General features: G+C 41.6%; 1 protein-coding gene across 1 annotated transcript in view; it reads left to right on the forward strand.

Annotated features, from left to right (window-relative positions):
- CAT (catalase) overlaps positions 1–14,213 on the forward strand; it is a 36,582-nt gene that overhangs the window by 14,227 nt on the left and 8,142 nt on the right. The window contains exons 6-9 of the mRNA XM_038407239.2: positions 940–1,065; positions 3,473–3,664; positions 5,410–5,562; positions 12,590–12,728. Coding sequence (XP_038263167.1) covers positions 940–1,065; positions 3,473–3,664; positions 5,410–5,562; positions 12,590–12,728 — 610 coding nt within the window. The remainder of the gene's footprint in view (positions 1–939; positions 1,066–3,472; positions 3,665–5,409; positions 5,563–12,589; positions 12,729–14,213) is intronic.

Here is a 14,213-nt window from a genome sequence, read left to right on the forward strand (position 1 = left end):
TTTCTTGGACAGTCTGGAAATTTCTATTATCTTTTTGGACCAATAAGACTATATAATAATCTTAAATTATTAACAATTAACTGAAATTCAGTAAAACTCAAATTATGTACTTTTAGCCACCTGTTAAATTGTAACTACTGTACTAGGTTTTGGGTCTTTTAAAATTTTTCTGTAAAGTTAGCTAATGATTAGTTAAAGTGATTATCTAGTGCTCTTATTTTTCTTGGCTGTATTTTACTTGGACCAAGACAGAAGTAAAGAATTTAAGACTATCAGTATGTTACTATTGAATTAAAGCAGCTGAACCATTCAGAAAAAGCAAAGACCTGCTGTTTAGTCAACCCAAGTATAAGAAAATTAACATTAAAAAAATATTTCTGGGAAGATAATGCTGATATACTTTAAAGCTCAGCAACTTTAAGAAAAAGTGCTTGATATTAAAGGGTTTTGTGAAACCCCAAGTTGAAGAACAAACAGCATTTTCTGTGGCTATTGAATGCTATGCGTGGAATTCTATACCTTGAAGGGTTTTGCTAAAACTGGTTCGTTCAAGATTTTAACTTTTTTTTAAGTTCAAAATATGGTGCTTGCTGGAAAAGTTGTCGGTTAGCTCTAAAACTACGGTAGCTAATTTACTCCTCTTGAAAAAACCATTGTAATCACACATGAGGTTGGTGTCCATCTTTCACTTCCTCGTTAAATACTTCATATAGACTTAACTTTATTGCATGTTCAGCATCTTCAATGATCCAATTATTAGAGCTGTTGTGATTGTTTCAGAAGTTGTCAAACAGGTCTTGGCATATGAACAATCATTATGGTCTGCAGCATAAGAAAATTTCCATTTATACCTTTGATTAGAGGAGCCTGTGTGCTGTTTATGGATTAGTGACTTTATATTGCATCAGTTTACTAGAATTAACTATGCCTTTTATTCAGGTATCTTTCTTGTTCAGTGATCGTGGTATTCCAGATGGACACCGTCATATGCATGGATACGGATCCCATACCTTTAAACTGATTAATGCTCAAGGCAAAGCTGTTTACTGCAAATTTCATGCTAAGGTATTGGTTTTAAGTTTACCTACTTGGAAATATTTTGTGCTAAATACAACTCCACCATTATAAATTAGAAGTATGATAGGGCAAAATGTTTTTGCATAAAAATCTGCAGAACCAACTATTGCAAGTCTTGGCAATATTATATAATCTTGCAGGTCTCATTCAGGAAAGATCTTCACAGGCATTAGAGTAATAATTTAATTTAAAAAAAAAAGAAAAGGAGCACTTGTGGCACCTTAGAGACTAACAAATTTATTAGAGCATAGTCTCTAAGGTGCCACAAGTGCTCCTTTTCTTTTTGCGAATACAGACTAACACGGCTGCTACTCTGAAACCTTTCAATCTAATTTGAGTTCTGTAAAAGGTTTTCTCATATGCTTTGCTGGTTGTTATTACAAGAATCTTTTCAATCCATCATTAAACATATATAAAGGTCCAGGTTGTCCCTGCTTTGATTTCCACTCTGCTTCCCATATGCTGTGATTAGCAGAGATTCTTCTTCAAAGGCCTTGGTATATTACCAGTTATGGTATTCAAGGTGTTCACACAGTGAGCTTCTAGAACCTTATGGAAAACCATGCTTGTTGTGCCTGCTGGAGGTCTCTTATGACACCATAGATTTTGGGTCTGAGGTTGTATTAGGGAGGAGCAATCCTGAACACCTTTCTTGCTGCCATTCAATGCAGATGTAGGAATCCTGCCTATGCCCATGCCCAACCCTATCACACTTATTTTCCTTAAAGTTCTTTATATTTATTTAAGTAGTAAGAATAATTTCTAGTATAGTAAAGATTTATGGGGGGTTGTGCATGTTTCAGAAATTTTTATAAAAAGAAAAGGAGTACCCGTGGCACCTTAGAGACTAACAAATTTATTAGAGCATAAGCTTTCGTGAGCTACAGCTCACTTCATCGGATGCATTTGGTGGAAGTTTTTTCCACCAAATGCATCCGATGAAGTGAGCTGTAGCTCACGAAAGCTTATGCTCTAATAAATTTGTTAGTTTCTAAGGTGCCACGGGTACTCCTTTTCTTTTTGCGAATACAGACTAACACGGCTGCTACTCTGAAACCAGAAATTTTTATGGCATCTTAGTCTATTTTGTGCATGTGATGTACTTGGTTCCTTGGTTCAAACAGCCTAGGGTATAGTCCAGAGAGGCATTCAGTAGATGCACTTCTTATCCAGGATTTTTCTGGAGTCCAGTGCTTGCTTGTAGGGTGTTTTTTTTTTTTTTTTTTTTCTCTTAGGGGAATCACATCTGGTGGGTGTGAGGTGTGTTGAGCTTTCACATCCAAAGTCCATAAAAACAGTCAAGGAAGGCTCCAGACCTTCCTAATGCTGAAGTTTCAGCAGGCAAAATCTGTAGAACAGTCGGAGATCCATGGTCTGGGTTACATGCGAGGTTTGGACTGGCTGCCATTAGCATCTAAAGTTTTCACCTCAGGATTCCTCTGAGCCAATTTCAATTCTTACTATCACTTGCCAGAGATAAGACTAAGTCTAATGTGGTTGTAGCTCCAGTTGGATTCGAGCCAAAGACCTCAAGTCAGGGGCTCTGGTTTTGGTAGCTCTTTGGACCTGAAGCCTTCAGACTCCTGTCCCCAGCCTAGAAGGGAATTTTAGGACCTAGCCTGTCCAAGATGGTACTGAAATGTCCTTAGGATCTTAAGCTAATTAAGGCTCCAGAAACTATTGCTGATGCATTGATTCCCAGTATAAAACCAAAAGAGCTTCCCTGAGAACTTGCTTTTTCTACTGCTAGTGTAGGCCTTTGAATCCTTGAACCCTTCCTAGCTTCGTTGAGGCAACTCTGAGCCTTTATTCTTTGCTCCAAAACACAAGGAAATGAGAATGCAGTTTCTAAAGACTGAAAAATATTTCAAAAGTAAAAAGCACCATTCCAAAGAACATGCTTTGAATCAGTCTTTCAACATGAGACTGCTTCCCTCTGTTCACCCCCAAAACACCCTTCACAGGGGAGGGTGGATTTGTGTAAAACAGCTGTAGCTGGGTAGGAAGCCCCCTTCCCTCCCCCTCCCCCCCGAGGGTATGCCCCAGGGGACGTTTTTGTTCCATTCATGCCCCTTCTATGTCTCCTGGGTGGCATAAAGGGGAATACAGAATCTGACCTATAGAGCCAAACAAAGAGTACATTAAGCAGTTACCTTATTTTATTATTTTAAAAATATTCTGTTATCTTGCTGAGCTCAAATTAATAGAGGACAATGTTCAGATTGTACTGTGGAGTGACATTTAATTTACCTGCTGAAATTCAGATGTAAAGTGGAATATGCAAACAGTCTAATAGTTCTTCAGTTTGCTATTTTTATTCCTGTGGTATTGCATAGCCAGTTTTGTTTAATTACAAATGATAATGAGTGTCACCTCTTCATTTAACTACTGTTAGACTGATCAGGGCATCAAAAACCTTTCTGTCGAAGAAGCAGGAAGATTGGCTTCCACTGATCCTGACTATGGATTGCGTGACCTTTACAATGCTATTGCCAGTGGAAACTGTCCATCCTGGACTTTCTACATTCAGGTTATGACGTTTGAAGAAGCAGAGAAGTTCCCGTTTAATCCTTTTGATGTAACTAAGGTAACTAAGGGGGGGGGGTGCGCACATGTGCTTGTATACAAAAAATATTAAAGTTAAAAAGTCAAACAGTCAGATAGGAAATGCCAGTATTAGATTGTTTGTGCAAACTTAATTCTCTCCTTTACCCTTCTGCATATGCATTATGTCCTAACATCACATAAGAAGTGCGTGGCAGAGCGAACAACAGAACCTTTCTCTCCTTGGTCCCAGTCTAATGCCTTAAACACAAAAGAATATCCTCTCTTTTTTACTACCTCCTTCTTCATTCACTGTTCATTATGTCCTCTGAATGAGGATGGAATCTCAAAGTCAAATGTGATCGTGTGAATAAAGAGCATATCATAATGCATACACATAATGGAGCCAAAATAAGGCCACTTGGCAACCTTAATTCTGGAATCCTCTAACATTTGAGTGCTTTACTTTGCAACCTTAACATGTAATTTCCTAGGTGTTTGTTTTCAGTTTTCTTTCAAAAAAAGAAAAATTCCATCCCATGGAACTATTCCTGTCCCTCCTTCCACCCCCGCTCCAAGGAAAGAAAAAAAAAAAAGGGGGGGGGGAAAATGGGGTAGTGAGCAGGATTTGAGCCCAGGATTTCTAGATCCATACCACAGAGCTCTTTACCATTAGAGATGATGGAGTAACAGGTAGCAGGAAAAGGCTATTAAACAGCATAGGGTGATGTGGCACAGTTTGCCAGTGAATTATGCAACTAGGTAGGTAATAGATATTTGGAGTTGGGAATCTTGGCGTCTGGTATTGGCTCTAGAGGGCTGTGATCTAGTAGAGAGATTGGGAAGGTTCTTTTTGAAAGGCTGTATGGCTCATTGGATCAGGCTTGGCTATGCAATGTTAGAAACCTGAGTTCTTTCCCCAGCTCTGATAGAAAGTACCTTGAACAGCCTCTCAGTTACTCTATCATGTAAAATAGGGGCATGAAGCCTTCATCAATAATGATGACGTTGCAGTATGAAGCATTAACACCAGTCCGTGGAAGAGGAGTTGAGACTGGAACTTATGGTCTCTTCCTTGCTCAGCACAACTTCCCTGAGGCCAAAAGGATGGATGACTGCTGCTTCTGGGGCCCAATTCAAGCATAAGCTCTGTACCTACCACATAGGAAGCTGTGTAGGGGCCTGGGAGCATGCTTATTATAGATGGACCATGTTCTATGATTGTACCAGCAAGCTTCTGACAAGCTCTTCTGAGCATGTCCATATGGCAGGTTTTTTTCAGAGCCTCATAATTTAGCTAAATTTGGGTGGATTTTCCTGGGGAACAGTAAAATGTACCTCTCTGATCCCAGGTCTAATCCTCTGCCAATCATCAAGTTCTTGCTTCAAAGGATGGCAGGGCTAGAGTGCTTAAAAAAGAAGAGTAGGGGAAAATGTTAACATTAGGAAGCCCTGCATGCTTTTATCTAACCTTCCTCTTGAAAGTGGTTAAGCTATTTTTGTCAAATGCTTATTTTATTTACAAAAAAAAAAAATTCACCTGTGACTACATGGAAAATTTCCACCTGAATTGTTACTATTTGGCAAATTTATAAGCTGCTGAAAGCAAAAGCTTATAATGGAAAGGACTACTATATTTCTTAAAGTGTATACTTGCTTCCCCCTCCCAATATAAGTCATTACCAAGATTAAATCCTAGGCACTATGACTGCGTCAGGTAGTTGAATCTGTTTTCTTGCTGTGTTTTATAACATGTATTAATCACAGTGTATGTATTATGTTTTCTAGGTTTGGCCTCACAAATGCTATCCTCTAATTCCTGTGGGCAAACTTGTCTTGAACAGGAACCCTGTCAATTATTTTGCAGAGGTAGAACAAATAGCCTTTGATCCAAGCAACATGCCACCAGGCATTGAACCTAGCCCTGATAAAATGTTACAGGTAAACAGAGCGGCTCGGTATATTACTCTGACACAGAGTAAATCTCCTACATGGCATTTTCTCTTTGTAAGGCTATGTCTACGCTTAAACCACTGCGGTGGCACAGCTGCAGCACTCCAGTGCAGATACTGATTACAGCGAACCAAGGGGTTCTCATGTCACTGTATTTAATCCACCCACTGAGAGATGGCACCTAGGTCCAGGGAAAAAATTCTGCCATTGACCTAGTGCTGTCTACATCAGGGATTAGGTTGCTTTAATAACATCACTTGGGGTATGTCTACACTATGAAATTAGGTCGAATTTATAGAAATTGTTTTTTTAGAAAGCATTTTATACAGTCAATTGTGTGCCCCCCCCCGCCCACACAAATGCTCTAAGCGCATTTAGTCAGTGGAGTGCATCCACAGTACCGAGGCAACCGTCAACTTTTGGAGCGTTGAATTGTGGGTAGCTATCCCACAGTCTCAGTCGCCCATTTGAATTCTGGGTCGAAATCCTAGTGCCTGATGGGCAAAAACATTGTCATGGGTGGTTCTGGGTACATATCGTCAGGCCCTCCCTTCCCTCCCTTTGTGAAAGCAACGGCAGACAATCCTTTTGCACCTTTTTTCCTGGGTTGCAGATGCCATACCATGGCAAGCATGGAGCTCGCTCAGCTCACAGTCGTATGTCTCCTGGGTGCTGGCAGACGTGGTACTGCATTGCTACATAGCAGCAGCTCATTGCCTTTTGGCAGCAGACGGTGCATTATGACTGGTAGCCATCGTCATCGTACACCTGGGTGATCTTTTAGCCGACCTCAGTGAGGTCGGTCAGGGGCGCCTGGACAGACATGGGAGTGACTCAGCCAGGTCATTTCCCTTTTTAAGGTTTGTCTCCATGGAGATTCAGTCCTGCTGGCAGTTGTACTGCACCGTCTTCTGGTGAGCAGTCAGGAGAAGACGAAGGCCAGGAGTCGTACTGCACCATCTGTTGCCAGTCTAAGATGTATAAAGATAGCTGAAGTGAATCAAAACAAGAAGAAATAAACCAGATTTGGTTTGTATTCATTTTCTCACCCCTCCCTCCCACCGTGAAATCAACAGCCTGCTAAACCCAGGTTTTGAGTTATATCCTGGAGGGGGCCATTCTGTTTCTCCTTGATGCAAAGCCACCCCCTTTTTGATTTTAATTTCCTATAAGCCATCCCTCTAAGCCATGTTGGCAGTCGCCCCTCCCTCCATCAGAGCAACGGCAGACAATCGTTTCGCTGCTTTTTTCAGCACAGACGCTATAGCACTGGGAACATGGAGTGTGCTCAGATCACCGTGGCAATTATGAGCACTATAAACACTGCGCATATTATCCAGCAGGATATGCAGAACTATAACCTGCAAGAAAAGCAAAACCAGAGGAGGAGGAGACGACTGCAGTGCGGTGATGAGTGATGAGGACATGTACGTAGACTTCTCACAAAGTACGGGCCCCTGCAGTGTGCACATCATGGTGTCAGTTGGGCAGGTTCATGGCGTGGAACGCCAATTCTGGGCCGGGGAAACAAGCAAAGACTGGTGGGACCACATAATGTTGCAGGTCTGGGACGATTCCCAGTGGCTGCGAAACTTTCGCATGCGTAAGGCATTTTCATGGAACTTTGTGACTTGCTTTCCCCTGATCTGAAGTGCAAGAATACCAAGATGAGAGGAGCCCTCACAGTTGAGAAGCGAGTGGCAATAGCCTTGTGGAAGCATGCAACGCCAGACAACTACCGGTCAGTCGGGAATCAATTTGGAGTGGGCAAATCTACTGTGGGGGCTACTGTGATGCAAGTAGCCAACACAATTGAAGATCTGATATCAAGGGTAGTGACCCTGGGCAATGTGCACATCATAGTGGATGGCTTTGCTGCAATGGGATTCTCTAGCTGTGGTGGGGCCATAGACGGAACCCATATCCCTATCTTGGCACTGGAGCACCAAGCCGGTGAGTACATAAACCGCAAGGGGTACTTTTCAATAGTGCTGCAAGCACTGGTGGATCACAAGGGACATTTTACCAACATCAACGTGGGATGGCCGGGAAAGGTACATGACACTCGCATCTTCAGGAACTCTGGTCTGTATGAAGAGCTGCAGCAAGGGACTTACTTTCCAGACCAGAAAATAACCATTGGGGATTTTGAAATGCCTATAGTTGTCCTTGGGGACCCAGCCTTCCCCTTAATGCCATGGCTTATGAGGCCATACACAGGCAGCCTGGACAGTAGTCAGGAGCTGTTCAACTATAGGCTGAGCAAGTGCAGAATGGTGGTAGAATGTGCATTTGGGCATTTAAAAGCTCACTGGCACAGTTTACTGAGTTGTTTAGACCTCAGCGAAACCAATATTCTCATTGTTATTGCTGCTTGCTGTGCGCTCCACAATATCTGAGAGTAAGGGGGAGACGTTTATGGTGGGGTAGGAGGTTGAGGCAAATTGCCTGGCCGCTGATTATGCGCAGCCAGATACCAGGACAGTTAGAGCACAGGAGTGCGCAGTACGCATCAGAGAAGCTTTGAAAACCAGTTTCAGGACTGGCCAGGCTACGGTGTGAAAGTTCTGTTTTTCTCTCCTTCCCCCCCCCCCCCCCCCCCCCCGGTTCACTCTACTTTCCTGTAAGCTAAGCACCCTCCCCTTCCCCCTTCGATCACCGCTTGCAGAGGCAATAAAGTCATTGTTGCTTCACATTCATGCATTCTTTATTTATTCATCACACAAGTAGGGGGATAACTGCCAAGGTAGCCCATGAGGGGTGGTGGAGGAGGGAAGCACTGAGTGGGGTGGTGGAGGAGGGAAGGACAAGGCCACACAGCACTTTAAAACTTATTGAATGCCAGCCTTCTGTTGCTTGGGCAATCCTCTGGGGTGAAGTGGCTGGGTGTCCGGAGGCCCCCCACCGCGTTCTTGGACGTCTGGGTGAGGAAGCTATGGAACTTGGGGAGGAGGGCAGTTGGTTACACAGGGGCTGTAGTGGCAGTCTGTGCTCCTGCTGCCTTTGCTGCAGCTCAACCATATGCTGGAGCATATGAGTTTGATCCTTCAGCAGCCTGAACATTGACTCCTGCCTTCTTTCAGTAAGCTGATGCCACCTACCATTTTCAGCCTACCACCTCTCCTTGCTGTCATATTGTGTTTTCCTGCACTCCGAGATTGTCTGTCTGCCTTCATGTATTTTGCTGTGCTGTCAGTGTGGGAGGACAGCATGAGGTCAGAGAACATTTCATCACGAGTGCGGTTTTTTTCACCTTCTAATCTTTGCTAGCCTCTGGGAAAGAGAAACCTATGCAGCTGGTGGAGGGGAAAAAAAAAAGTGGTAGTTAAAAAGACAAATTTTATAGAACAGTGGGTATACACTTTCACTGTAAACCTTGCTGTTAACAATACATAGCACATGTGCTTTCATTACAAGGTCGCATTTTGCCTCTTATTGAGGGTATGCCTGTTTGGTGTGAGAGATCACTCACACAGGGCCGGGCAGCAGAATTTGGCTTGCAGGCAGCCATGGTAAGTCACAGTCTTTTGGCTTCTTTAACTTTCATAACATGTGGGAATAGTTTCAAACAGCAGTGCTCTCATTTCCCACACAAAGTAGCCATTGGGTTGGCCATTTAAAATGGGTTGGCAATTTAAAAGGAGGGGCTGCGGTTTCCGGGTTAAGGTGCAGCAGAAACCCAACTAACAACCCCACCCCCGCCCCCACATCCAGTTCTCTGGGATGATGGCTTCACCCCTCTCCACCCACCGCGTGGCTAACAGCCGGGAAGATTCTGTTCAGCCACAGGCAACAGCCCAGCAGGAACGGGCACCTCTGAATGTCCGCTTACTAAAACCACGCTATTTCAACCAGGTGACCATGAATGATATTTCTCTCCTGAGGGTAACACAGAGAGATAAAGAACAGATATTATTTGAATGCCAGCAAACACTGGGACCATACGCTGCAATGCTTTGTTCTGCAATGATTCCTGACTACGTGCTGCTGACCTGGCGTGGTAAAGTGTCCTACCATGGAGGACGGAATAAGGCTGCCCTCCCCAGAAACCTTTTGCAAAGGCTTTGGGTGTACATCCAGGAGAACTTTATGGAGATGTCCCTGGAGAATTTCCGCTCCATCCCCAGACACGTTAACAGACTTTTCTAGTAGCTGTACTGGCTGCGAATGCCAGTGCAAATTAATCAGTAAACACGCTTGCTTTTAAACCATGTATAATATTTACAAAGTTACACTCTCCAGAGGTCCCTTCTCTGCCTTCAGGGTCTGGGAGCCCGCCTTGGGTGGGTTCGGGGGGTACTGGCTCCAGGTCCAGGGCATAACAGATCTTGGCTGTTGGTGGAACCGGTTTCTCCTCTTCCTTGCTGTGAGTTATCTACAACCTCCTCCTCCTCCTCCTCCTCATCTTTCTCACCCCCAAAACCTGCTTCCGTGTTGCCTCCCACTCCTTGGATGGAGTCAAAGCACAGGGTTGGGGTAGTGGTGGCTGCACCTCCTAGAGTGGCATGCAGCTCATAAAGCGGCATGTCTGGGGCTCTGAACCAAAGCGGCTGTCTGCCTCTCTGGTTTTTTCATAGGCTTAACTGAGCTCCTTAATTTTCATGCTGTGGGTCCCTGTTATAGCCTCTGTTCTTCATGCCATTGGAGATTTTTTTCAAATATTTTGGCATTTCGTCTTTTCGAACGGAGTTCTGCCAGCACGGATTCATCTCCCCATATAGAGATCAGATCCCGTACCTCCCGTTCGGTCCATGCTGGAGCTCTTCGGCAATTCTGGGACTGCATGGTTTCCTGTGTTGATGGGCTCTGCATGGTGACTTGTGCAGGTGAGCTCGCCACACTGGCCAAACAGGAAATGAGATTCAAAAGTTCATGGGCCTTTTCCTGACTACCTGGCCAGTGCATCTGAATTGAGAGCACTGTCCAGAGCGGTCACAATTGAGCCCTCTAGGATAGCTCCTGGAGGCCAAAACCAAGCAGCTGGAGGCCAATACCGTCGAATTGCGTTCACGGTACCCCAAATTTGACCCAGCAAGGCCGATTTCAGCGCAGATCCCCTCGGAGGTGGAGTAAAGAAATAGATTTGAAGAACCCTTTAAGTTGAAAAAAGGGCTTTGTTGTGTGGACGGGTGCAGGGTTAAATCGAGAACGCTGCTAAATTCGACCTAAACTCGTAATGTTGACCAGGCCTTAGAGATGTGGATATTTCGCACCCCTGAGCAATGTATTTGGTTCAGCCTAACTTTTAGTGTTTATGCCTAACACTTTCATATTATTGTGGGTGTTACTGTAATAAAATATCCTGATAGGTGATACAGCATCTTTTGATTATCCCATGTTTGATTTTATTCTGTACTGATCTCTTCATTTGGATTGGTGAATTCCGCATCAGCTTTGATAGCCTAATTTCTACACTGAGTTATGCTGAACATTTCATTTTCCCATCATCATCATCATCACAATTCTTAACTCCTTCTCTCTCTCTCTCTCTCTCTCTCTCTCTCTCTCTCTCTCGTCAGGCTTTTTAGTTAAATGTTGAACGACCAAGTCAGTATGTCTCAAGCATTTGGAAATAAGTAATTTAATTACAATATTAGTGTGTAGCCTAGAATGGCTACAGTCTACAGCCACTTACACTGATCTCAGTGGTGTACAACTGCCTTCAAGTGCTGTAAAATACACCTGCATTTATTAGTCACAAAATCAGAGGTCATTTCTCAAAAACAAGCCCCCAAATTTTTAGAACTATGGAAGTCCATTTTAAGTAACTGCTAATAGTACTTCTAGTAATGTGTGTGCAAATATTTGATTTTTATGCTTTTTATAATTCATTTATTAATAATTTGAAAAGTTCTCAGATTTCTTAGCACAGGTTTTTTTGTACACTTCTCTCACCTGGTTTGCCAGTTAACTTCTTTCTCTCAAACCATAATTCTAGGAGGCTTCTACTTTCTGCAGATACTTCATTCAGTACACACACTTACTCTTAGAACTATAGGGATTTTAAGACTAAATCAGTTTCCTTCCATTAAATCATGGAAGCAGGTGAATCAATTACAAAATTGATATGATTAGTTAAACAATAAGAGATTAAAGGCTTTAACTGACTAGTACATTTTTGAGCTTGGCATAGTCCATAGTAAATAGTGCCTGTGATTTGTTGTGGAGCGAATATAAAGTCTTCTCATTTTTAGATTAGACGTTCTTTTGATCATTCCTTCTGTCATTCCCTTCATGGTTTGGTTTACAGTGGGGATTTTAATTTCTGTTCTCCTAAAGCAGTAAACAATTTGTTTCTGGTATTATGTAAGGAGGCATTTATGCTTATGCCACATTACCTACTCCAAAGCCCCTTTTAAAAAATACAGTCACTGCAATATTGTCATGGAATATGAAAGAAAAATAGAGGTGGGCTATGAGAGGAACGCACGCACAGAATTTCAGAAAGAATCCTTGAAAGTTCAGGACAGCTTATCATTTTGACTTTGACTTTTTATCTATGAAGATTAAGGATTGTGAAATGATTATTTCCATGTTGCAAAATGTTCATCTCATCACATAACTGCTCATTTCAGTGATTAGTTTTAAAAAGTGCTCATGAAAAATATGCCCATGGTCAAATTGATAGCCCTATGTAGGGTTGGGAAGGAATCCCCCCCAGTCAGGTTGGCAGTGACCGTGGGAGGTTTTGATCATCTTCTGCTGGGTGGATTGCTAGTCACTTTCCAGGATTATCAGAATATATCTCACTTAATTTCCCTGCCATTGTGGGGACTTCAGGCATTGTTACACCTCGTTTCTCCTATTCTCTGCCCGTGACATACAATAGTCTAGTCTCCTGTGATCTATAATATTTTTTTCTAATTTAGGTTGTTGGGTTTAGCATGAGGATGCTGCATGGTGGCTTGTGATATACAGGAGTTCAGACTAGATCATCTAGTGGTCTCGTCTGGCCTTAAACTCTGACTAAATATAAAAAAATGTTGACTATACAACATGTCATTGTGATTTTTAGGGTCGTCTTTTCTCATATCCTGATACTCACCGACATCGTTTAGGACCCAATTACCTACAAATACCTGTGAATTGTCCCTATAGGACTCGTGTGGCCAACTATCAGAGAGATGGACCTATGTGTGTGTTTGACAACCAAGGTATCCTGAAAATATTTCTGAATGTAATATATTTGCATTATGTATATAGGCATTAAGTGATTTTTCCTAATTCAAGTGTGGTAGACGTATGCAGAAGCTGCTCCTTAATAAGACTTTTCTAAATTTTCAGAGTCATGGATCCGTAATATTGCATAGTGCAATAGTGCATGCCATTGTTAATATCTGATCAGTTTTCATCACTTATGCACAGAGATGTAGGTATAGACCTCAGTATTAATGCAAAAGTAGTTGTTGTTTGTTTATTCTGTTACTTGCACCTTTATTGAATTTCAAAGAGATACTTACAATTGTTTTCATAGATAAAAGGCTTGGAGAATATAATAGCTTACATGCCTATGTTTTTAGTTACTTATTTAATTATATGAAATGTTCAAGCTAAAAAAATTCCTTTCTATCAATGTGAAACTCTGTGTGTCAGAGTGATACATCTCTAAAACTTCTAGATGTGTTTACGCAGTTGCTGGAATGCAAATTTATATTTTTTGTGTTAATATTCTATATTTTTTAAAATTAATTTTTTGAAAGATGTTGCAGTGTTAGTGATTTTTGCCTTGTAAGAATATTTGATAGGAGTCTTTAATTGCAAGTTGTAAATGTACTACAGATGTCTGGTTGTAAGTCTAGGAACCATGTGGTCAAAAAGGCAAACAAACCAACATGTATGCCTTATCAAAGAGTAGGACACATCCCTCATCTAAGATACCAGTTTGTTATAGATATGATCTTTATCTCAAGACAACAGATTTGTAAGATGTTTGGGAAAAAAAAAAAAGTCCTAATTGTATAAAAGAATGTGAGGATGTTCTTCTTCAGAAAATTCCAAAAAGAAGTAATGCTTAGGATGTGTTACCAGAACTATAAACCAAGGGGGGAAAGTTGGGTCTCTTATTCCTCCTCTTTGCAAAGAAAAACCTTAGTTTAAACCCACACAAAGAATTCTAGAAATATCCTTATTGAAATTGATTGATTTCTTACATAAATACTCAGTTTTCATCGTTTAAATTTGAAGGAGAATATTTGTGATTGGGAAATATTTTACAGAAGATATTAGTTACGTCCCTCCTTTCCATGTTTAAGGTGAAAGAAAACCTTTGCTTCTCAAATTCTTAAAATTGCATACAATTTTTGAGATTTGCAGTTTTGCATCTAAATGCAAGCCATCATATAATAACTGCCTGATTCCATGGTGTGTGAATTGAGATATTTTATGTACAAATATGTTAAGATCATTTGATGCTATAACTAGTTAGTAATACAAACTATTTTAATATAAAATATTAATAACTAATTCTCCAATTAATATCTGGCATTGCTTAAGCAACTAGTTACGAGACTCAGACAATAACCTTCTCTCCAAGAATGGTAAGAAAAAAAGACAATACCATCTGTGATGACCATTTAAGTTCAAAGACACGCTTAAGTAGGGATGTAAACACCATTTAAAAAGTTAACTGTTTAAACTAC

Source organism: Dermochelys coriacea, chromosome 6 (assembly GCF_009764565.3).
Source record: "Dermochelys coriacea isolate rDerCor1 chromosome 6, rDerCor1.pri.v4, whole genome shotgun sequence".
Classification (NCBI taxonomy): Eukaryota; Metazoa; Chordata; order Testudines; family Dermochelyidae; genus Dermochelys; species Dermochelys coriacea.